Source organism: Triturus cristatus, chromosome 9, assembly GCF_964204655.1.
Source record: "Triturus cristatus chromosome 9, aTriCri1.1, whole genome shotgun sequence".
NCBI lineage: Eukaryota > Metazoa > Chordata > Amphibia > Caudata > Salamandridae > Triturus > Triturus cristatus.
In genome coordinates, this window is record NC_140592.1 from 1,147,576,779 (window position 1) to 1,147,601,898 (window position 25,120).

The following is a 25,120-nucleotide window of genomic DNA, read 5'->3' on the forward strand; positions in this document are numbered from 1 at the left end:
CGACCGGTCCTTGGACCTCCTCCTGGACCGGGACTGTGAGCGGCGCGGAGCAGAGTGCCAAAGCTCGAGAAGCTTACGGGACCGCTCCCGTCTAGCCTTCGAGGTCAAGGCCTGACAATTGGGGCACGACTCCGCGTCGTGGTCGGTCTCCAGGCAGTAAAGGCACCGGCGATGGTGGTCCGTCACCGACATCAGTCGATGACAGGAGTCACAGGCTTTAAACCCAGGCATCCTACCGGCACCAGAGTCGAGTCGACAGAAGAACAAAAAGAGTCAAAAAGTTTAGTCAAAAATTGACTAAGGGGTAAGCTCTTCCTGGATCGGCGCTGTCTAGCGCGGAAAAAAGAAGAACTGACGTCAGCGCACGAGGGCGGTGTCTAAGTACTCCGATGACGTCATTCGGGCGCACAACGCCAACGACGGACGAGGAGCCGCAGACGACGCCTAGCGACACGCAAGGGGTATTGCTACAAAAATCTTTCTGGATCCAGCCTGACGCCTGGGGATATTCTAAGGTGAGGAATCTAACTAACGTGTTTCTTTCAGATAGTCATATTTGGAATGGATTGTGTATGTTGGATTTTTTTCGTTTTGGTATTGTCTGGTTTAGATACAGATATTTTATGTTTCTAAACTGGTGTGGTGTCCATTTGTAGTGTTTTCACTGTGTGTCTGGGTGCAAATACTTTACACATTGCCTTTGGGATAAGCCAATCTGATTGTGCCAAGCTACCAAGCGGGTAAGCAGGGGTTATCTAAAGTCTGTAACTCCCTTATCCTGATTAGAAGGAATGGTCCCTGCTTGGACAAGGTGCATTCCTCTCCCAACTTGAGACCCCCATTTCTAACAGGTTGTCTGAACCAAGCAACTGTACAGCAATTACCATATACCTTTTTAACAGACCCCTGGACCTGAGCCTGGTTGGCAGAGCCCAGGGCACATTCAGAGTCACTAACCGCAAGTATTAGTCAAAACAAATCGGGGGAGGGGGGGGGGGGCGATAATCAGAGCAAAAAATGTTACTTTCACACAGTTGGAAAGATGTGACAGCGCCGTCGCCGACCAATCTGGATGTTGTGAAAAAAACGCATGATGAAAACAAGTGATATGAATTTGGCGGATTTTCTTTTTTGGTTCAAATTCTATAAGCAATAAATAACTTATTGCTAGAACAGTTGGTGCAGCAACTAAGAAGAATAGATTTAGTCAGTGAGGGAAGCATCGGAAAGGATAAGAAATATGGCAAAGTAACAACGTTTTAGATAATAGCTTTCATATCTTATGTGGGAGCATCTATACTAGCTCTTCTATTACCTCTTCTGCTTTGAATCTGTTAAAGGAGAACTTAGATTATTTACAGGAAGGACAAGCACAAATATGTGCACTAACAACTCAGTTGGGAGGAGGAGCCTAGCGCGCAACCAAGATGGCCGCGTAGGTGCGAGGCTCCCGAGGACCTCCGCGACCTCCTACGTTTATCCTGTCTTCATCCTGCATCGGTTGAGGGGACTGTGTCGGTGAGCCTGAGCCGAGGTGGTACCCGTTTCCCGTTCTCGAATTGGACCTCGGGTGCCGGAGTGAGCACCGATTGAAGTTTGCGGCCTCCTTCGCTCCTGACCCCGGACTCGCGTTTGGGGGCGACCCGGTGGCAAAGTGAACAACAACGGCGGGCTGGGACTGGCGAGTCGCGTACCCCGCACTTTCACTTTCGCGCCCCCTTGCTGTCTTTGCAAGTGGGATCGCGGCGCTCCTTGTGTTGGGGTGGCCTCGCTGGGTGACCCAGCCTGCCTGCCTGCTGTGGCCCGCTCCGCCGTCCTGGGGTGACCCCCCGGAGCCCGTGGCCTTGATTGCTTGCCTTTTACTGCGTGGCTGATGAGGGGGTGAGACCCGCGACGATGGCCACGAAACAAGACGGCGATCGGTTGAAGGCCAAGTCGACCCGGCGTGGCGCCGCACATCAGGCCAACATCATGGACCGCTACACCCTCCCGAAAGGATCTCCCGGTGGACCGCACAAGTCCTCTGAGTGCCCTCCGGATGCCCCGGATTTGCCCACAGAGTTGACTCTGCAAGACGTCATGGGCGCCATTGCTGGGATGAAGGCCTCGGTGGGCCAGCGGTTTGATACCTTAGCCCATAAAATCGACGCGGTCCTAGTGGATGTCAACCTGGTGAGGGCTGATCTCTCCAAGACCAACGACCGGGTCGATTCTTTGGCCCACACCGCGTCGGGCCTCACGACTGAGGTGGCGGCCCTCCAAACGGAGGTGCACCGACTTCGTCAGGCGAGTGTGCTTATGGATCGGCGCCTGGAAGATTCCGAGAGTCGGGCCCGGAGGAATAACATCCGCATCATCGGAGTACCCGAGGGACGGGAGGAAGCGGCGGCGGATCTTTTTGTAGAGGACCTGATCGTTACCCATCTCCAGCCTCGGGGACTGAGTAAATTCTTTGCCGTGGAGAGGGCCCACAGAGTTCCCGGGGGAAGGCCGAAGGTCGGAGCCCCTCCGCGGCCCCTCATCGCCCGGATTTTTAACTTTCGGGACAGGGACGCGATCTTGCAAGCCTCCAGACTGCAAGGGCCGATTAAGCTGGAAAATATGGAGGTGAACTTTTATCCCGATTTCACTCAAGCGGTCCAGAAACAGAGACTGAGTTTCCTGGGTGTTAAGCGCCGGCTCCGGGACATGAACTTAAAATACGCCATGCTCTTCCCGGCCAAGCTGCGGGTAGAGGTGGATGGTCGCACGTACTTTTTTGATCGTCCCGAAGCGGCCGGGGACTGGCTGGACACTCTGTCTGGGGGTAGTGCTCGAGATGGTGGGGGGGGGGCGGCGGGGGGAAACGGCCCACTGGATCGGGACTGAGGGTTTGATATTGGACCTCACTCTGGACGACTATGATGCCACTTTCGACCAAAGCTTCTGTCTTTGTTTTTTCCCCTCCCTTGGAGGTTGTGTGGGGTCTAGAAGGGGTACTCTTTCCTCCTCTAGGGGGTCTAGCTAGTTTCACTATATAGGGGCGACAGGCACACTGCAAGTTGGGGGGGCTGTCTGGGCTCATGCAGGGGTGCAGGGAGGGGGGAGTTTTGTTGGGGTGGGTGGGTTGGGGTGGGGTGTTGTTCGTTTCGACCACAAGGCACAAGTATTGTTGTATCATTTCTAAAGTGCTCTCTGGGGGACGAGTGATGGCTTCTGTTTATGATGGGGGGTAGGGGACTGAGTTTGTTGTCCTGGAATGTTAATGGATTGGGGGACAGGATAAAACGAGGTGTGGTCCTGCAGTTCTTGAAGCGAATTTCGCCCGATATAGTTTTTCTGCAGGAGACACACCTCATTGGCAACTCCTTTTGTGCCATGAATAGACGGGGCTACCGCCTTGTGGCCCATTCGGGCTTCACGTCTGGTTCAAGGGGTGTGGGCATTATGGTTAAGAACTCGCTCCCGTTGGAGATTGATGAGGTGCACCATGATGAAAGGGGACGTTACACGGTTTTGGTGGGTAGAATGGAGGGCAGAGTGGTCGTTTTTGTGTCTGTCTATGTCCCGCCGGGGCTGCAGACGACCACCTTTGCGGATCTGGGGCGCCTCCTCCTTGGCCTTCCGGAGGGGATTCTAGTGGTGGGGGGGGGATTTTAATGCTGTGGTTTCCGGAACTGTGGATCGTCACCCCCCTAGGGATCTCCCCCGTGCCCAGGCATGGTTGGCTGGCCTCTTGGATACCTTGGGGCTGGTGGATTGTTGGCGTTTGAAACATCCCACGCAGCTGCAGTACACCTTCCATTCAGGGGCTCATGGTAGTCTCTCATGGCTAGATTATGTCCTGGTTCCGGCGGCGCACGTTGGGAGGATAGGGGAGGTGCGCCATTTGGCACGGGGTATCTCGGACCACTCTCCACTCTTGTTGCACTTTGATATTCTTCCGAGGGGAGAGGGTAGGGTGGTCCCGATTAATCCCTGGTACCTGCGTGACCCCACCATTCGCGCAGAGCTGGTTAAATCCCTTAAGCGCTACTTTGACGAGAATGTGGGGTCTGTGTCATCGGCGATCTCATTGTGGGAGGCGTTCAAGACGGTACTCAGGGGAGAGGCCTTGTCCCTTATTTCCCATTCCCGGAGGCGCGAGCGGGAGGAGGTGACTCGTGTTGAAGCGGAGATAACCGAGTTGGAGGGTGATCTAGAATGTGGGGTGACGGATGACAAATTACATGTTCTCCGACTCAAGCAATCGGCTTATAAGGCCCTCGTCATGGAGGCGGCCAGGGGCCTCAGTAGAGAGCAACAGGGGAGACTGTACGATGTGGGTGATAAGGCTGGTAAATTGATTGCATGGTTGGACAAAAAGGAGAGAGCGAGTCGAGTTGTCCCGTTGATTGAGAAACAGAATGGTGTGTGTGTCACTGAACCAGAAGAAATTGTCTCCTGCTTTGCTGACTATTTCCGTGGGGTGTATTCCCCGGTGTCCTCCCGCTCTGAAGAGGATTCCCACGCCCTGCTCAGGGATATCGCGCTCCCTTCCCTTTCGTCGGAGGACAGAGTGTCGTTGGACGCTGCTCCAACTTCCAAAGAAATTGCCCTCGCCATACGATCAGTCGCTTCCGGCAAGGCCATGGGCCCAAATGGTCTTCCCATCGAGTTGTATAAATTGCGACCGGATACGCTGGCACCACATCTCCGTGCTATGTTCCTCGCGGCCCACTCGGCGGGTTCCCTCCCGCTAGACCAGCGTCTAGCTACTATCGTGGTTATCCATAAGGAGGGGAGGCCGCGGGACAGGGTCACATCCTATCGGCCTATTTCGTTATTGAATGCAGAGCCCAAAATCCTCGCCAAGGTGTTGGCCAATCGGCTGGTCGGCGTAGTGTGTGACTTGATTCACCAGGAACAGTCCGGCTTCATCCCTCATCGCAATACAGCGCTTAACCTGCGGCGTTTGCATGGGGTGCTCGCACGTGTCCCGTTCATACGAGAGCCGGCCATTTTGGCGTCCTTGGACGCCACTATGGCGTTTGACACGCTTGAATGGCCTTATATTTGGGCGACGCTCGCGAAGTTTGGGTTTGGCCCAGGATTCATCAGTTGGGTAAAATTATTGTACTCTGGCCCGCTGGTGCAGGTCGTGGTGAACGGTAGAGTGTCGGCTTCTTTCGAGCTGGGCAGGGGTACGCGGCAGGGCTGCCCATTATCGCCGCTCCTTTTCGCGCTCGCTTTGGAGCCCCTGGCGGAGTGGCTGCGGTGGGAACCTTCTATTCGTGGTCTCCGCTGGACCCCCAAGTATGAGGACCGCGTATCTCTATACGCGGATGATATTCTCCTGTACCTGGCTTCCCCACGTAAATCACTGATAGTGCTGGTTGATGTATTGCATTCATTTGGTCTTAACTCCGGCCTTGTCATCAACTGGGCTAAATCGTGTGTCTATGTTCTCTCTGGGGAGGACCCTATCCTTCCGCGGGGCTGTCCTATCCAGATCGCCCGCGGGGATTCCGGTACCTGGGTGTCTTCATTACCCTGGACGCGGAGGCCCAATATAGTCAGAACTTGCTTCCCCCCCTCCAGCGCCTGAAGGAGGATGTTGCGCGTTGGAGGCGCTTGCCGCTCTCGCCGCTCGGCCGGGCGGCATTGTTTAAGATGATGTCGCTGCCGCGTTTCCTGTACGCTCTGCAGAACACAATGGACGTCGTCCCGGCGCGCTACTTTCGCGAGGTGGAGAGTTTACAGCGCCGACTGTTCTGGGAGGGTAGACCGCGTATCGCCCTGGGGAAGCTGACGCTCCCGTGGTATGACGGGGGGGATCGCCCTCCCGGATATCAAATGGTATTATTGGGCCTCCCAGCTGGCTGCGATTAATCACGGCCTGTACGGGCCCGCTCTAAACCCGGCCTTTGAAATGGATAAGATTTTACTGCCGGGTGGTGATTATAACCAAGCGCTGTACTCCGGCTCGCTTGACGCACGTCTGACGGGCCCCACACGTGTCATGGTACGAGTGTGGCACGCGGCTAATGTGGCGATGGGGTGGAAAGGTCGTTTGACCCGGGCGTCGCCACTATACGCATCTGAGCAGTTGGGCTCCCTGTGGACCTCGAAGGGCTTTGAAAAGTGGGACATGATAGGCATCAGCAGGGTGGGTGATCTCTGGACTAGCGGGGGATTCAAAACGTTCGAGATGCTACGGACAGAATTCCAGTTGCAGGACAGGGAGTACTTTCGGTATATGCAGATCCATCATGCGCTATGCTCCGTATTCCCGGACGTTGCCTCCATCCCGGAGTATTCCCCTCTGGAGGATAGAGTGCTAGATGGACATGTACCGGACAGCACGATTTCATTGATCTATAAAAAACTTATCAATGACCGCTCGGGACTGCTGACTAACCTTCGTGAGGCATGGGTGGCCGATGGATTGGAGCTGGATGACGAGGACTGGGTATCGGCGGTGGCCTCCCCGAAAGAGGTGGCCATACCGGCCAACCTTCGCTTCGTCCAGCTCAAGGTACTCCATAGGGTCTATGTCATGGGGCCAAGGCTACTGCGTATGGGATATGCTGTAGACGGGTTGTGTAAGCGTGGGTGTGGTTCTTTGGGGACCTTTTTCCATATTTTGTGGGAGTGCCCGGAGGTGGAGCGATTCTGGCGTGGTGTGCATGAGGTCCTGCGGGTGGTTACGCGTGTGTCGCTGTTGCCCGAAGCGAGGAGATGCCTGTTGAATGTGTGGGAGCCAACCGACTACTCGGTGCCGCAGACGCGGTGGGTGACTCTGGGATATATGGTGGCCAAACGCGACATTGCTCAACTGTGGGGTTCCCAGAGGTCGCCGACTGTCTCGGCATGGAAGGATAACATGGATTGGTGCATGTTTCGGGAAAAGGTGGTCTATGTTGCGAGAGGTAAGCCTGGGACATGGGTGAACGTATGGGGCCCCTGGAACGCCTACCGGGGGGGAATCTGTACCCCGCCGTTATTGCCCGATCCGTCACCGGCCCCATCCCCTTAGCCAGTTTATCTCCCCGGTCCCGGACACTGAGTCCACCTAGTCCCAGTCTAGACCTTTTTCCCCCCCTTGCTACTCCTATGGATTGGTAGGGTCCCCCCCGCTAGGGGAGCACATGCTGCTTTTTCCGATTGTGGGTTGCCTTGTGGATTTGTTCTTTTGTTGTTATTTATATTAAAATGAAACCGTTATGTGTGCCCGGATGGTGTGGCTACCACCGCTTCTAACTCCTGTGCATTTCCCTTTGCCGCGGCATGCGCGCTATTGTTTGTATCACCTGCTCCTCTTGTTTGCTAGCGGCCGGCCTGAAGGTTGTAGGCCCATCTCTGTATATTTTTGAATTTTGTAATAAACGGTTTCAAAAAAAAAAAAAAACATAAAACAACTCAGTTGGGCACTATAAATGTTTAGCCCCTTGCATGCCCGCCCCTTTCCCCGCCCAGTGCCGCGCTTTGCATTAGCGGGCGGAGTTCATGACGAGCTGGACTCGTCATGGGCACAGCGCCACCGCAGCCCATGACTAGTCCAGCTCGTCATGGGCACTGAAGGGGTTAAAGATCACGAATCACAACAGGAGTGCTCTTTTTCTGCCTTATAACCTCACTGCGGGGCAAAAAGCCATCTCTAAGAAAGAGGCATCCTACAATTTGCTCTCAATACAGCAAATAGAGAGTGTGCAGTTCTCTCTTGCTGAGGACCCAGATTCAATGTGGTATTTACATGAGGTTATTTCCTTAACTATCAATGCTTTTCATTTCTATGGCGGTCTAAAATAAACATCTGCAGTAAAGTATGAACATTTACACAACAAATTCTTGCAAAGTACTTGGTATTTTCTTTTTCAGTTCCAGAGCCTCACTGATTGAAGTCCTGAATTAATTTGCACTTCTTCGTACACTTATCCATTGGAAGATTCACTTCTCTGCAATGAAACAGTATTCATGGTTCTTGTAACCCTTCTAAGCCTCCCCTTGCTTGCACACTGCTCTGAGCACCTGCCTGTTCATCCCTTTCTATCTTACTTTAGAAATTATATTACTAGAACAAACATTTATCACTGTTGTTTTGCCAAAGAACACATACATTTGCTAACTGTTCAGAAAATAGTAAAGTGTTGTGAGGTTACATTGTATTCTCCTAGAATGAAAGTTTCTGATTTGATCCTAGTGGCAGCTCCTCTGCTAAGGTGGAGGAGCACGGCCCCCCTGCTCTTTGAGCAGTGCAAAAGGGAAAAATAAAATTATAAAAACACAATGTTATCATTTTATTTTTCCGTACTGAGGCAGTTTTGCGGGGCTGGGCTGTCGTCACAGCCAGCAGGGGGAGGAGCAGTTGGTGCATTAAGCGCACATGACATTTTAGCCGGTTGGCTTGGGCCAGCTAAACCGTCATGCACACTTAGCAAGTTCTCCACCCGACTGTATTGCACAGCTGGGTGGAGAACATGCACAGGTTCCCACTCCCTGTCTAGGCGCCGAACCAGGCTGCTAATACCAATCATGATGCTGCTATCATGCTGGTGACAGCTGCGTCGTGATTGGCTACGGGAGTCTGGGCGCCTGTGTGCTTCCTGCTAAGCTTCCGTGCGTCGTGGGCAGAAGGACAGACCAGAAGAGGCAGCAGACATTTTGCAGGTAAATTGTCTTTTTTTTTTCCTAACCCCATTCCCCCACCACTGTTCTCTAGCAGCTGCTATTGTTTGCTGCATGGCCAAAGGTCAATGTTACAAATATACGCCTAGATAATTTGAACAAGTTAGTAACAATTATAACAAAATGAACTGCTTCTTTGACCTCTATAGCAGAAACATTGCGTCTCCAAAAAGCCCACTCGGCATTTAAAATACAGCAGCGTTAGCTGATCGGCTTCACACCCTATTTCATGTTTTGAATACAATTAGTATTTCACTTTTTGTCCCAAAACATCAGCTTTGGATTGTTAACTGACTTTAAGATTATTTCCGGAACTATTCCTGCCTTTCTAGGTCCATTGTTTAAGACCTGTTTAGTGCAATATCAATCATTGCCATCATTCTAGGTGTCGTCGTGGATTTAATCTTTTCTAAGGAGATAGAGATGGATTCCAACAACTCCTATCAAAGTGAACATCACTGTTCTCAAGCCACAACCTTCACCTAGGGGGCTGATCCACTTTCCAGTCTGAGGAAACATCAGACTATGCTTTTGCATGCTTCTCCCTCTTTATGGGAGACCTCTCTTTCAATGTTTGAACTGCTGTCAAGCTGTCATTTTGGATTTTCCTCTGGAACAGAGGAACAACAAGCAGGGCTACCGGCAGGTGGATGGGATTTGATTTGACCGCTAAGGTTGCAATGCAATCCAGTTGCTTATAATCAAAGTTGCTTTGTTTGACTCATCATTAGTACAGACGTGCCACAGTCGACTTTTGTGGAACCGCTGCGTTCATTATTCTCTGATTTGTCAAGTGCGATGTGACACGTTAATACCATTATAGCTGCTACACCTTTAACTGCAACTTTAATGATGAATCTGATGCCTTATTCACCCTATACATCTACAACTTCAATCTTCAGTCATATATTCTACCACCAGTGAGGTTTTTACCTCCTCCATCTTTTGTAAAACCATCTTCTTCAAGTAACACTAGCACTGGTATGGTATTACACCATCAATGCCATGCTTGCATTCTGTATTCGACAGAATGATCTAGAAATAACATTTTTAAATGTTGGAACAATACAAAATCAGTAAACTATGTGATAAGTGATCAGCGCATCTGATCCTTCATTAGCTATCTGAAAGTCAGCTTTTTGCTCCTAATCCATTTTGATTTTTTCCGTACCATGCTGCTTAGTTGAATTAGGTTCAAGGCGTTTGCTTAGCTTGAGGATATAGATATATCGCTGTGCATAGATTAATTACAAACATTCACTAGAATTGGTGACAATGAAGTGGGGAGAGTTATGTGCTTTGCACTTTTCTTACTTTTGAACCCCTCATTGCATTCATGTGTCCCTTTTGTGATATTTGAGCCTTTTCCAGGTTGGTCATTACAATGCTCCTGATTCGGCTTAAATGTGTTTTCAACTGGGATACGTACTTTGGCAAGGGTTTGCTTCCATCTCCCTCACTTTCCCATCCTTCTCCTGCCATATCTAATAGAGAACAGGGTTGGCAACCATACAAGAGTTCAAAGCTGTGAATAACCCATACTCTTTTGGACTTTACTTTGTATGGCAAATAAGGCTGAAGGTAGCACATCTTCCCAATGTCTAGACTTAAGATTCAACAGTTGTTAGAGTATTTTTCAATGTAGCATTCTATCTTTCCACAAGACTGACTGACTGGGGGCGATAGGCAGACGTGCATATTTTGGGGACACACTTGAAGCATCATTTTGGAGTTGAATGGTGTAACTTAATCCATTAGGATTTATTTTGCGAAGCCTACCAGGGTAATAGAGGACCTAAAATATCCATTCCCACCCTAGTGAACGGGACCTCTATTATAGGCAGGGGCAGTAGAGGGACCCTGGGGGGTTATTTGCTATTCTTATGACAGCTAGGACATTCTTTGCAGTATTCGTGCAGTTGCTGAAAGATACCAAGCCAATAATCTATCCAATATGGTACGTTCTGTGTATTCTTTTTCAGTGTTCCCCAAAATATGGCTATGAGCCAAGAATATTACTTGATCCCGAATAGGCCCAGATATTAACAACTGTGCAGGATACTTGGGGCTCCCTTTTCTATATAACAGCCCATTGTGTGAATAAAAATGGGGTCCTACTTTGGTGGGATCTTCTTGATCAGATGCTGTACACCAAGCCTCACGAAGGAGTGGGATCTTCTCTCTGGGCCGCTATGAAATTGTGGTCGGTATCCCATATAAAGTTTTCGGGTTTTGTGGAAAAGATTTGTCAAGGGGCTTGTCTGTTCTCAACTTCCCATGTGTTTGGGGGAAGGCCATTCCTGATTATCTACCTGTGAGGTGGGTGCCGTGCTCCACCATTACATGTTGTACCACGTTGAGATGGGGATAATTACTACCCACAATTAGAGGCTTGGGTAGTCTTGGTAGGAGACCTACCTTAAGGGGTACTACTGGTAGATCTCAATGTTGGATGTGTATTTCTGCAACTGGTTATCTCTTACGGTCTCCATGAACACACTTATTGTTTACTGTTTCTTTGGTTTTGAGATTTTCATGTGGAAGAATTTGGGGTTGCATTACGCTATGTAAACACCCGGTGTCTATCAGAGCAGCAACAGGCACATTGTTAACTGATAAATCACAGTGATAGGGAGGTTTATTACCTGGATGGTTGCCATTCAAAACACAAGACATTCCTATTTCCATAGGTTCCTATTTTTGAGGACAGAACCTGGCAATGTGGCCCAAGCCTCCGCACTGAAAACATTGTGCACTGGGTGGGGTAGGTCTGATGATAAAACCGGGGATTAACGTTCTTAATTTAGATCTCTTTTGAGGAGCTAGATGTGAAGGGTGGCTAGGTCCTGAAGTGTGACATCTCCAGCCTGTCCCTTCCTTTTCTGTAGTTCCTGTGCACAACTGTATACACTGACTATTTGTGCAGCTCTAGCCAACGTCAGTTGCGTTATATTGTCTCACCCACATTTGCACTGCGAGCTGAAGTGAGGTGAAATATTGTTCAAGATAAATCTTCTCCATTATCTCATCTTTGGTGGTGGTATGGGGTTTCAGCCAGCGGTCAGTCATGTCTTTCACTCGAAAATATAATGCTCTAGGTGTTTCTTGAGCACTTTTTGTGTGTGTCGTAATTTCATTCTATAAGTTTCGTCATCTACTCCCAATCCTTCGAGAATGTTCCTTTTAATAGCAGCATAAGGGGGAGTTTATTGAGGGTTTGAAGCCTTGTATGCGGACTGTATACCCCCCGTTAACAAAGGTCCTCGATATTGACCCCAGTGATCGGTGGGCCAAGCAGCGGCCTGTGCCATTCTCTTGAAATTATTGAAGAAGAAATTAGGGTCTTCTCTGTTAACATATTTTTCTAGGACCACTGAGGGTAGTGCAATATGCCCTCATTGGTGACCCAATGTATCAGCCTCTCTACCGAGGGCAGTCTCATGAGTAGTGAATTGGGTGGTTCGGGCTTTATGAATGCATTTGTGATGCTCTGCTGGTGCATTGAGGACCTTTTCCATGACCCGTTCCAGCTTCTCATGGCTTTCGGCCATCCGGTTTATCACAGCCTCCATACTTCCTGATCCCACTTCTGACACCACTTGTAGTAGACTGGGACAGATGTATAAGCGAGGTGGCTTGGTTTGTTTCACAATTGTGTCTTAATTTCTATTTTAGTACTGCATGAAAACATATACAAGGTTGTGTGGAGTCTTCTGGAAATGATGAAGGGTTGGTAATTTTTCTTCTGTGTTTTCTTACGTCTTTGGAAGTGAAGGGACCCCGGCAATCTCGGTTAAGAGGAAAAGGTAGCGGTAAGTTTTATGCAGGGAATACCCAATGACTTTCCTATCATCACTCACCTTGGTGTTCAAATCGATATAAGGAAACAAGTGCAAAGAGATAACCAAGAGTATCAAGAAAAATCGCTTTAAAAAAAAAAAAAAAAAAAAAAAAAAAAAAAAAGAAGCGGAGGCAAACAGATATGCTCTGTGCTCCTTTGGGTGGTTGAACTGCCCCTTTCCTGTAGTATAGTTTGTCTTATGGGTACTCTGCCTCTTTCACAGTATTGAAGTCAAGGGATGTAGAGCGTTTAAATTTGGCCCGACAAAATAACCCAGCTAATCGGCCTGCTTGGTTTTACATCTGCCTCAATGTCTCCTGGGTGATGTAGTATCAGTATGCGGGCCTTTCTTGTGTGAAAAACAACAATATTAACTAGGGTCACCTGCAGGAAACTAGAGTCAGCACAAGTCGTAGCAGACCATTGCGTAACTAACGCTGCCTGTATCCTCGTACGGAGCCCGTACTTTGAAACTATCAGGTAACAGTCCTGACGAAGTCCATCTGAATCAACCTTGGAACTTCTACTTGCAATTGACTAAATTCAATTCACATTATTCACCTGTGGTCCTGAAGAAAGCTCCCTGACCTATGGGCTTTATATGAGCTGAAACATGTCGACCAATCACCACGTTTAATGCTGTAGAGGGTTCATTATACACCCAATCTGCAACTTGACTTTAACGTTTCCCCAGCACCTATCAGAATAAAGTTTTTTTTATAGGTAGCATGAGGAGCAACCCCCTTTTTATCATACACTTGAGCACTCCTCACTTTTTTCCCTGATCACTGCTGGAGAATTCAGTGGTTCCCTCCAGGTGGAGGATGCATAGAATCAACCCAATGATGATGCTATCACGTATCTAAAGGCGGAGAACCAAGATATACCGCCCAAACATATCTTGACGTGACTGAGGGTTTTTTACCTATATCGGAGACAACCACTTGAACCCTGGTGCCAGTAACAAGTGATCCTTCCTCTTTTGATTATTTATAAATAGAAACCCTCCAGAGTGCAACGTTCCATCCCAATTTCTCCTCCCTTTAAGTGCAATCCCCAACATACGGCATCCCGAGTACTCACATACAACGCTTCAACTCTCCAGAGCTGCAGTGGCTACACTGCGTCCTCCGGGGCAGTTCACCACTCGTTGGACGAGGATTCATCTTCCTTGGCCTCAGGGGTGCATCCCTTGTGGTTCTCCTGCCCAACGTCTTCCCTTCTTGGGTGGTCGACGTTCTCCACAGCATCTTCCAGCATGTCCTCCACTTCTTGGATTCCTGGGATGCCCTGGATCTAGCCGTTCCACCAATCAGCCCCCTTTTCTGGTCCCTTCTTTTTTCTCCGTCCATGTACTCCAGGATTGGTCTGTCTTTGTTGTGGTCCTGCCTGCCTGTTTAAAGAGATATCGGTCTCTGTTTGGTTTACACAAGTTTGGGCTGTTTTAACCCTGCTTTCTTTTCCAGGTATCTGGAAGTTAAGGGAGTTGACTGCAGAGACGGCACAGCAGTGTACTGATAAAAGGGGGCGGGGGTCCCAATGGCTAATCCTCTCACAGTGACCTACCTTTGTGAGAGATAATCAGCTAGGGAATCTTACTGCAGGTCTTAGCCAAAACCGACTTGGCTTCCCACTTCTTGATGGCCTTCGAGGCTCAAGAGTCCCTGGCACCAGAACAGTCATCGTGGAAGTCCAAAAGGGGCATTTTCTTGCGGCACTATCTGCGAGACTGGAGACCTGAAGTCCTGCGAGTGGACATTTGTCTTAGCCACTGTTTGTTGGTGAGATCAGTGAGATGCAGAATGACAGAACTGGCATCTTTGGGCTGGCAGGCCCCTAATGTATGCTTGTGATGTCACATCCGGAGGTAAAGTAGGGTTTGGAACCTCATGGTGACTGACACCTGGCAACGCTGGAGAGACTTTGCTGGGGAAACCTTTCCTAAACCAGTCTTACAGGTCATAAGGAACAGAATCGGTGGGCACACAATTTCATAATGTGACAAGATTCCCTGTCAGGACCTCGCCATTTCTCTTTGAAACTTTGTAATTGGAGGCTATATTATGCCTATATATATTGTCCTCTCATACACACACAACTAATAAGAATAGTTTCTTCTTTGGAAAAAATAACATTCAATGAAGAGGGGCACTGGCGGGTTACAAAGTTTGAGTTTTGTCAAGTAGCTAAAAGTCACAAGAGTCATCTTAATCATTAAGGATGGGAATTTTCTTTCATTCCTATAAGAACAACTAATAAGAATTAGCTTATGTTTCGTTTATGATTTTTTTCTAATACGTATAACAAAAAAGAAAATGAAAGAAACACTCCACTTAATCAGTTTATACAACTAACTTGATTTAATAGTTTTTCAGATACACGTGTTTTGGGGGGTTTGAGGGGGAAGGTTAGTATAAAACATGTCAATTCTTCATAAAATAGAGTTGTTAAGGTTGTAAATATTTTAAAGAAAAGACAATCAATTTTATCTAAAAGTTGAACCGTTCTACTATCATATGTTTTTCCACTGGAAAATTCACTATGATTATTTTCAATATAGGTTTACCACTGCTAGGATGGCATGTAAAAATTCACCAACGATTAAGGAATTGTTATTTTCTAAACGGCATGTACAAATGGAGCACCGTGGTATGCCATGAGGAATCGTGTGACCAACGTGCATAATATCAATTGACATGACGCTTAAAGAAAATGTCAGCCAAGCTGGATTTTTAACTTTAAAATTCATGGTTTAAATTTGAGCATGCAAGATTTCTTTGCCCAGGTTCTCTTGATAATGGATTTTTCAGCATATTGATGTAATATGGTCTGCTGCCATCTTGCTCTTATACCAGATTGCTATTTTGATAACTGTGGTGGCATTAATTAGCTGGAGTTGGATCCCTAGCTCACACAATAGACAGAAAACGTGCTGACATTTCTTGCTGATCACTTTTTAACTACAAGGCCTGAGCATGCTTATCAATGGAAATAATTTAGCATTCCACTTTGAACATCCCATCTTCTCCTTTGGTGATTACAATTTACCCCTGAAGTACCATCTGGGAAGCAAGCGGTCTAAAAAGAACTGAAAACAATGCGGCTAAATCATAGTTATGTTTAAAACATGTTTATAAGTGTATGCAGCAAAGTGACTCAAGGAAGGCATTCACCCTAAGGAGATACTTTACATGGTCTATATAAAGTTTGGGACTATAATACACTGAAAACTGTGTATAAATGGAATATCCCTGCAACACACATTCTAAAAGGTCCAGCCTTCTAAATGATTTCTCTTCCTATTGAAGGTACTTTGTACACCTGGTTAGGAAGTGCTGAATACCATATCCCAAACTTCATTTGCTACTTACAGCATGTGTGACTTGAGTTTATTAGGGAAACGAACTATATTAAATACTCAGATCTTACTGTTTGCAACTAGCTGCAAGACTCCTGGCACCTGGAACACCTATCTCACAGGCTCCAATGATGCAAGCATTCTCAGTGTATTTGTGCTTCAGGCCGTTCATGAAACATAGAACAATTATTTTCCCTAATGGAATGAGGGGATATAGAATAATGAAGGTATTATACTGGCAGATCCCAATATGGCTTAGGTTTCAGTCCTGAATTATAGTAAAATATTTCCTTTATACATCAGTGTTGTTAAAAACATGTAGGATATGGACATCGAGGTATTAAGCAGAAACAGTCTTGCTATATTTTCGAATCGTAGAAATCAGTGGGGATTGATGCTATCCACCTAAGTAATAGTAGCAAGATGGGCCACAACTGCCTGTGAATATCATCTTCCACTGGGAGGAATCCAGGTCCAGCAGCCCTCTCTTCCTAGAAAGGCATTTCAGCCAATTTGACTGTTTGCTCTTCAATCTACTAGACTGGTCACAAACATTCTGTGAATTTTTACCAGTCTGATGATCCAATCAGATTAGTCAAAACAATAGGTACCAACTCCAAGGTATGATGATTGCAGAAAGGTTCACTTCTTGCTGACTGTTAGTTAAACAGGTAGAATGCCCTGCATTCCAAAACAGAGTAAGAGTAGAACTGTGATGGATTCTGCCACCTCTACCTTAGGACAGAATATTACACCCACAGCTCTAGTTAAGACACATGGATCAAACTCAAAAAGTGGACCTGCCTCCTGGAGAGTAGAAGACGTATGAACTTTGTGTCGGTATCAAAGATGAGCAATCTTTTCTGAAGCACTTCTACCTTTCAACTGAAAGATCCACCCACAACTACTCCTAGGACACTTGGGTCAGAGTCTAAAATTCTGACATGCTTTAAGCAAGCAGGGGCTATTTAGAGCGTTATCATTTTAACCCTGAAACCCTCCTGCTGCAAGTTGAGAACAAGAGTACCTATGTACAAACAGGATATAACCAGGATACAAGACGAGATTGCCAGCTTCAACATGCTTTCCAGGGACAACAGAAGGTTGCAAACGTCTGTAGTTTATCAATATCTATTTTTAAAGGCTGACTTGTAAATTATCTTACCAACTGTCTTTTAAATTTTCTGTGTGTACCAGATTTGATTGGAATTTAGCTGTTACATTACAACTATGGTTAAAAAAAGCATATAGAGAAAGCAAAGAAAAATGTTCTCACAGTAAGAAAAGTTATTGAAGACTTCATTCGCCTTTGTTTTTAGCAAATAAATGCCAAATGGTGCCAAGCTACCACAGCAAAACTCACTTCAGAGACCTTCTTCATCAGCGATCATATTCCAGTAAACTATACAAAGTACGTTTTCCATTATAAAATGGTTCAATCGGTCTGTACAGTTAAGTAATATGCAGTTTATAAAAACATTCAACGTAAACTACACACATGAACAAAAGGCTGCTTCAACAAGTGTTGGACTGAAAGAGGCCACAGTGCAAGATAAAGTGCTTCTTTCCATCATGTGTTGATGGTGCGACCAGGAGCAAAGCTGATCCGATGGTTTGTGCATGCAAACATCTGTGCTATACAAGTCTTGTTTATGATGCACAGTCAGTCTGCGCCACCATACTGTAGTTTGTACCGAGTGCACATGGTCCCTTCGAATAGACCTATGGATGCAGCAGCAGCCAACAACGTCCCTCCAAAATATGGTCACTTTGTACCATAGTCCGTTCTCCAGATGATAATTTATATTCAAGTGTCCACACCGCTGACATCTTTGGAACAGTAATAATGCACCACTACACCGGTGGGGTACCGGGCGAATGCACTAAGAAAAAGCAGAGAGCAGACAGATTAACATTTGCAGATCATACAATTTCACATAAGTACTCGCAGCAGACCCTCTGCATGGCTCAATTAGACATGCATTTCAAATATATGTTTGCTACCCACGTCTTATTAGAATTACAAATGTCCCTAAATGTTTTTTTTATCCCTTCAATATATTTTAGCAGGTGCTTTAGATTACTCAAATTTCTCACTCAAAATCACTGGAGCTTTGTAATGTTGCCATTTGTCCAGCACAACCCCAAGTACAATAAAGTTCAGTAACATCCACAGGCCACTTTTGGAAGTAAAATATAATACACTTGACACACGAAAAGCTGTAGAATCAGCTAGTCTTCTCCAATAGTATTTCAGTGAACAAATGGACAATGTTTCAGAAAGGTAGAGATTATAATTCACTTGCTTGTAATGTTTCATATGTAGGCTTTGCAATGCTGACAGTTTCCACAATTATGTACCTCTACAAGAGATCGACAACTCCGAAATGATGCGACAAGGGTCCTGCGATGGCCATGCTCCATCTCATGGAATACCACGTCACTGCCTTACCCAATGTAGCTCTCAATAAACATTACTGCGTTCAGACCAGGAATGGGAGAACAAACTCAAACGTTTGATATGAAGGAAACGTTTGCTGAGAACAAGCTGAAATACCAGCCTTGGGGAGGAAGAGCCAGGATGTGTGATAACATGCATAATTAAGTTCTACTGGACAACAATGGACGCAACTTATCACCAAAAAAACTCCAAAAGGTATGCTTCACTTAATCTTCCACCTCAATAGTGTTATGAAAATACCCCAGTTTTCTTTTTTTTTTTACACTTCACTCCAAATTCTACGGTCCGATTTACAATAGCATATTATCCAAGTGAAGAGCACTCCCAGGTAGTTACTGACATGGGCGGAGCAGGGCCTTCAGATTTTACTCATGCGCTTTGACTCCACTCTGGTCAATAACATCCTTTGTGTGCCCTCCCCTTTGGATAATATAGTTTAAGTGGCAAATTCTGCAAATTTGCAGTTTTTCAAGGTTTCATACAAACCAACTCCACACTTTAAAGATTTACTAAAGAAAAGCAGTCATGCAATCCTATGGGAGGAAACCGTGTTATCAGTTTATCGGTAAGTACTTAGGTTTCGGAGTTGGCATTCTGGTTTTAGAACCAGGGTTCCCCCGGGGTCAAGGATGCACTCTCAGAACACCCTCAGCGGCACTAGGGCAGATGGGTGCAGAGTGCTGAGGCCCAATATTATCCAATGGGGGCCTCCAGTTGGTGGCTGCTCATGAGCAGAACACCAGGTTGTGGGAGCAAAGCTCCTGGTGTTAGGCTCAGGGCAAAGAGGCACAGGGGAGGCTGGGTGCAGGGTGCTGTTTTGGTGTCAGGGGCCCTGTTAGTTCCAATGGGGATTCTCCAGTTGCAACAAACACTGCAGGCTCGGGGACGAAGATCTTCTGGAGGCAACCACCGGTTGGAAAAGTAAGTTAGGATGCCTGGGGTTGCTGGGACACAGTCTGTTGGGCCACCCACAGTCGTGGGATGTCAGGTGCAGAGGTGTCTTTAGGCATCTGGTCTTCTTACCAACTCCTGTCGCAGTCGGAGGGGATCCTCCTGAAAGGGGCCGCAGGCGTCGAATGGAGGTTTGAGGCAGGTCAGAGATGAGCAGGTCAAAGATCACCAGATCTCAGGTCAGAATTACTGGGGAGAACTCCTTGTGGTGTTGGTACAATCGAACACGGGCCGTGGGCGTCGGGTGCAGAGTGGTGCAGACTCGCAGATTTAGCCGGATCCAGAGTCTGTGGGTATGCAAATCTTATGCTCAATGGAAACAGTCTTGATTTTTGAAGGCAGTGCAGGTACTCCGGGTTCTTGGGGGCGGCTGGTTGCACAACACTCCGGAATTTCGCTGGCGTAGGTTTGGTTTGAGGTTGGGCCATGCCAGTAGGGCTGGGGCCAAGTCAGAGGGCGTCCTCCTCTTAGTTCAGCATGGCTTCTTCGGTCCTTCTCTTCTCGGTTCTTGTCTGAGGAGGCAACGTTCTGGGTGGTCCCTAAATAATACATTTAGAGGTGTTACAGGTAGGTAAAGGTTGGGACCAAAGGGTCCCTCCCTTGGGGTGGGTACACCCCTTATTATGCCACCCTCCAGTGTGAGGGGGACATAAGCATCACTCTGGTTGGCTGTGTCCCCCCCATGTGCAAGATGGTGGGGACTGAGAATTGTGCTTCACCTCGCCTACCCCTCCTGAGGGGTGGTGTTGGCAAGGGTGGGCACAACTCTCCTCCTAACTTGGTTTTCCCGCTGATTCTCACGTCCAAAGTGGGGGTCAGAACCGGCGGAGGCCAGTTGCTGGAAGCAGCAAATGGCTGGGGTAGCTCACAATGGCGGCAAGCCTTTGAAGCTTTCTCTTCGTGAACCCTGCCCATCCTGGACGAGGAGGCTTGGCACCTCATCCCACGATGTGCATCGTTTCAGGACTGAGAGTTGTGGACCCAGAGAAAGGAAAGCTCTTGACTCAGGGGTCCAGAAACATGTCTGGTGGTGGCAGCTGGCAGGCAGCCACTCAGCCAGGACACTAGACTTTGGTCGTTTTTCAGGGGGCATCTCTGAGGTGCCCTCTGAGTGCATTTTTCTTTAAATCCCACACTGGCATTAGTGTGGGTTTAATGTGCGGAAAAGTTTGACAGCAAACTTCCCAGTTTTCCGTAAAGCCATCATGGTGCTGTGGAGTTCGTAATGACAAACTCCCAGCACCATATACTCTTAAACGGCATTACTGCACTGACAATGTCTAAAAATTGGCTTAGACACTGTAGGGGTACAGGGCTCATGTACCTGTACCCTCATCACTGGTATAGTGTACCCAGCTAGAGGGGTGGCTTACTTATGCCGAGGCAGTGGCTTGTAGGCATGGCACAAAGGGATGTGTGCCATGTCGACTATTCACTTTGTTCTGCACCAAAACACGCAGCCTGCTAGGGCAGTGTGTGTGTAAATGTATAGGGCCCCCAAGGGAGGCACAATAAGTGCTGCGGCCCTTGGAGGCATTCCCTGGACACAGTGCCCTTGGCACCTATGGTACCATTTACAAGGGATTTACATGTGGCCAAGAAGTGCCAATTGGGATTTGCAGCAGTACAATTTAGGGAAAGAACATAGGCCCTGGGTACTGGTTGGCAGGAACCCAGTCAAAGTAAATCAACAGTTTGGCAAACAGTGGGAGGTAGCCATGCACTTTCCTACACACAATAAAGTCAGACCTAGTGGCTTTGACAATGCTAGTCTATTATGTAAGTAAATGTTTGTAGATCCGTTACTGTGCCACAAAATGCTTACTCATATACACATATGCCAGCTGTCAGACTATTACAGAGAAAACAACTTTTTTTAAAGCAAACAATGATAAATATCTATGCAGGCTACTTTCAACTTCGTAAAGCCTCTTTCACTCACCAAATGTAAGTAAATGTATGCCTCTTCCTTTACAAAAAAGGTTATTCCTAGAGGTTGCAAGTACATATTACTTGGAGCTGAGTAATTACCAGTGGCTGGGATAATTTGAAGCATTATATTCATCACTTTTTTTAATACTTCGGTGCAACGCCATAAGTGCGACGGCTATGCCCAGAAGTGGGTCTTGTGCTCACTGTGCTTGCTACTGGGACAAAGTAGCACCTGAGTGATGAGCCCTAATCATGGTACAACGAGCCGACGAGTGCTTGTATTACAGTTTTGGGAGGACCTGACCTGGCAATTCTGTCTGGAACAGTCAGGTTGGAGCTGGGACAAAACCGAAGAGGCATGATGTGCAAAATAACGATGGATTGGAATGCGGCCTAGGTAATTAGTAATGGGTGAGACTAATTCAAACATTCTATCCTTAATTTTTTATATACCGCAGTGCTGCACCCTGTGACCATTATGCCCAGACGTGGGGCCCTCACTGTGCCATTGAAAACCAAGTTGCACATGACTGATGATCCCCTATCAGGGTAAAACTGGTCCTAGGTTGCTTGTGTTTAGACTCAGAGAGGACCTGGCCTAGCAATTCGTGCCAGACTTACTATTGAAGGAGGGTCAAGAAAGATTTGTATATGGCTGGGTACAAACTTCAGTGGCACGGTGTGCAAAATAATGATTAATTGAGATGCAGCCTGAGTAATCACCAGTGGCTGAGATTAATTCAAGCATTCCACCTATTACTTTTTTGTATACTTCAGTCATCCGTCCCCTGCTCACTATGCCAATGGAACCAAACTACAATCAACTAATGAGCTCCAATCAGTATCACACCTTCTCAGGCAATCCAGAATGGTGAAAACGGCCTGGGCCCGGACCTGGTGAATTATCCACGGTCAATCGAGAAATCAAGGGTATGTGAGGAAATGTGTAAAGAAGTGTAAACCTCCACTTCAACCAAAAGGTGCATCCAAGGCTCCCTGAAATGGATACTGTCGAGAACAGAACTGTGGGGAAAAACGCTGTCACAAGTTGTGAAGAGGTCCTCCTGGCAATGCCCCACCAGGCAAAAATGGTCGAACCACCTTTGGGTGGAGGTGCATAGAGACGGTCGACCCTGGATTTCTGCTAACCAGGCAGACGGTAGGCAGAAGCTCACAGCCCCAACACTCCTCTGTTTGTTGGCATACCACATAGTGGTCAAGACCAGACTGACCACAAAGGGATGGGAAGAAGGTTTTGAGAGCTACTAAATGGCCCTCAGTTCATACAGGATGATGTGAAACTTCTATTCCTCTGGAAACCAGAGGCCTCGGATTGTCCAGATGAGTGTCACATCCTAGGGCGGATGCATCGATTACCACCATGGTCCTTGCTGAAGGGGGGTAAGAGGAAAATCCCTTGTGACAGGTGCTCCTCCACCGACCGCCAGTCCAGGTCCACCACTGTCTCCCGGGATATTGCAATAGTATCAAACAGATCTCATATATACTATAATAAAAGCACAACTGTACAGCCCCCTCATGTTGCCAGTATGTGTATATAATCAGGAGGAAGTACGAAGCCAGCAGACCTAGCAGGGCACAGATTCATCAGGACTGGAACTTGAGCCCAGCCCCCTCTGAAACATCAGTATCATATCCTGAATGTCCAGGATCCTTTGAGGAAGAAAGAAGGCTCTCAAAGATGTTGTGTCCAGTACTACCACTATGAACGGAAGGAGCTGTGAGGACTCAAGGTGAGACCTGGGCATGCAGGGATGCTTTTGCATGCATGTGCTCAGGTACCATCTGGGGCACGCTGGCCTTGAACAGCTAGTCATCTAGGCACGAGAACACGGAGATTCCCGACCTTCTCATAATTGCCGCAAACGGTACCAGCACCTTGATGAAGAGTCAAGGTGCTTATGTTTGAAAGGGAGGAACACGAATTTGGCAGTGTATGGACCCTATCACAAAATCTAAGAAACTCCAGTGAGTGCAAGATTGGCTTATGGAAATACACATCCTGTAAGTCTAGGGATATAATCGAGTCTGCCTTGAGTGCCGGAAGAACCTGAACCAGGGACAGCATCTTTAACTTTTCCTTGCACACAAACAAGTTAAATCCTGAGGTTTAGGATTAGATGAAGTCCACCATCTTCTTGGAAATTGGGAGGTACTAGGAGTGGCAACACTACCAATTTCTTCCTTGGGGACAAAATCCACAGCTCCTTTCTTCAGCAGGACTGTCACAGCCTACAATAGGAGTTGAAGAATATCCTTTGACTAAAACTAAAGAAGCTTTCCAGGTGCTACAGGGTGGGGGCAAGGAGGATGGCTGCTGGGGTTGCCGATTCAGCCCTATGTCTTTACCTTTGTATTGGCCCGGTAGTTGGCTGGCTTGTTGCACCAGGTCGGAAAGCGGATGCTGTCAAAAGGCAAAGAACTTTGAAAAGTCTTGACATTTCTGGACCATTAAGGACCAAGAGAACAGATAGTAACCCCTTCCCACCTAGAATCTCTCAAGGGCCACATCAGCCTTCTCCCCAAAGAGAATAATCCCATCTAATAGCACATCAATGACGCTCTTGCCAGTACATCATCGTAGAATCCAGTGGATCGAAGCGAAGCATGCCTCCTCAGGCCAATGGATGACATCATGGTCCTGCCCAGCTGATTTGATGGGAGGCATTTTAGCCATCCCTCACCACTTCTGCACACTGATCCTTAAGAAAGGTATGTTTGTCTTGGAACCACTAGATATGCCATCTCCCACAAGGCATGCGTATATCTGGTTAGCAGGTTGGTTGCATTTATTGACCTCGAAGCTAAGCTGATAGAAAAGAAGACCTTTTTTAAAACCACCTTCAGCTCCTATGACTTTGTATGTGGGGCAGTCAGAAACATACCTGGATTCTGCCTAGTTTTGGGCGATACCCTCGCCAGACTTTTTAGTGAGTGGTGAGAGTAAAGGAAGGCTGGGTCTGCTGGATAGGGTTTGTTAACAGGCGGGGCTGAGGCAGGCTTGTCCTTTGCAGTTTTAAGAGGCTCCAACAGGGCATCATTAAAGCGCAAAAGAGGCTATGATGTTGCAGGGGGTGGTTTGCAAGACCTCAGTCAAAATACTGGATGTCTACAGTGGGCAAAAGTTGTTTTAAGACCACTGCTGCCTTCATAAAAACTGCGTGGAACGATGTCACATCTGGAGGTGGGTCTGTAGAGCTTTACATCTTGACCTCTGGAGATGAATCTAGCCCACTGGCATTCTGAAGAGCTAGTAGGGGTCACTAAATCTGCAGCATCCCTACTGTTGTATGCATTATGCATCACTGGGTACAGCATTTGCAGAGGGTCCGAGTCCAAATGAAATATGTCCTTCATCTTCTGACAATGCTGTTGGCATGGAACTGGCTCATGCTATGGGAGTCCCCGGCCTTCTATGCCAACTTCTGGGCCTCCGTCCATGTCGATTCCAGGGTAAGTGTTGATAATGGTACTTGGGCAGGCCTCAGCTCGGGCAGAAGTGTAACAGTAAAAGGGCCTGGTATCAGATTGGACAAAACCGGTGCCAAAGGCTTCCCTAAGGGGAAATAATGGGAAGAATGGCGCACAAGACAGAACCACCAGTGGAAATCCATCTTCCAAATGAAATATGTGCTTTAACGTCTGACAATGCTGTTGGCATGGAACTGGCTCATGCTATTGGAGTCCCCGGCCTTCTCTGCCAACTTCTGGGCCTCTGTCCATGTTGATTCCAGGGTAAGTGTTGATAATGGTACTTGGGCATGCCTCAGCTCGGGCAGAAGTGTCACAGTAAAAGGGCCTGGTATCAGATTGGACCAAACCGGTGCCAAAGACTTCCCTAAGGGGAAATAATGGGAAGAATGGTGCACAAGACAGAACCACCAGTGGAAATCCATCTAGAGCATAAACT

The 25,120-nt window shown here is 47.4% G+C and overlaps 1 protein-coding gene across 1 annotated transcript in view; it reads right to left on the reverse strand.

Moving 5' to 3' along the window:
- Positions 1–14,824: 14,824 nt before the first annotated feature.
- The window catches only part of VPS39 (VPS39 subunit of HOPS complex), a 341,156-nt gene continuing 330,860 nt past the window's right edge, over positions 14,825–25,120 (reverse strand). Inside the window, exon 25 of the mRNA XM_085627090.1 lies at positions 14,825–17,728. Within this exon, the coding sequence (XP_085483216.1) occupies positions 17,653–17,728 (76 nt within the window). The 3' untranslated portion in view covers positions 14,825–17,652. The remainder of the gene's footprint in view (positions 17,729–25,120) is intronic.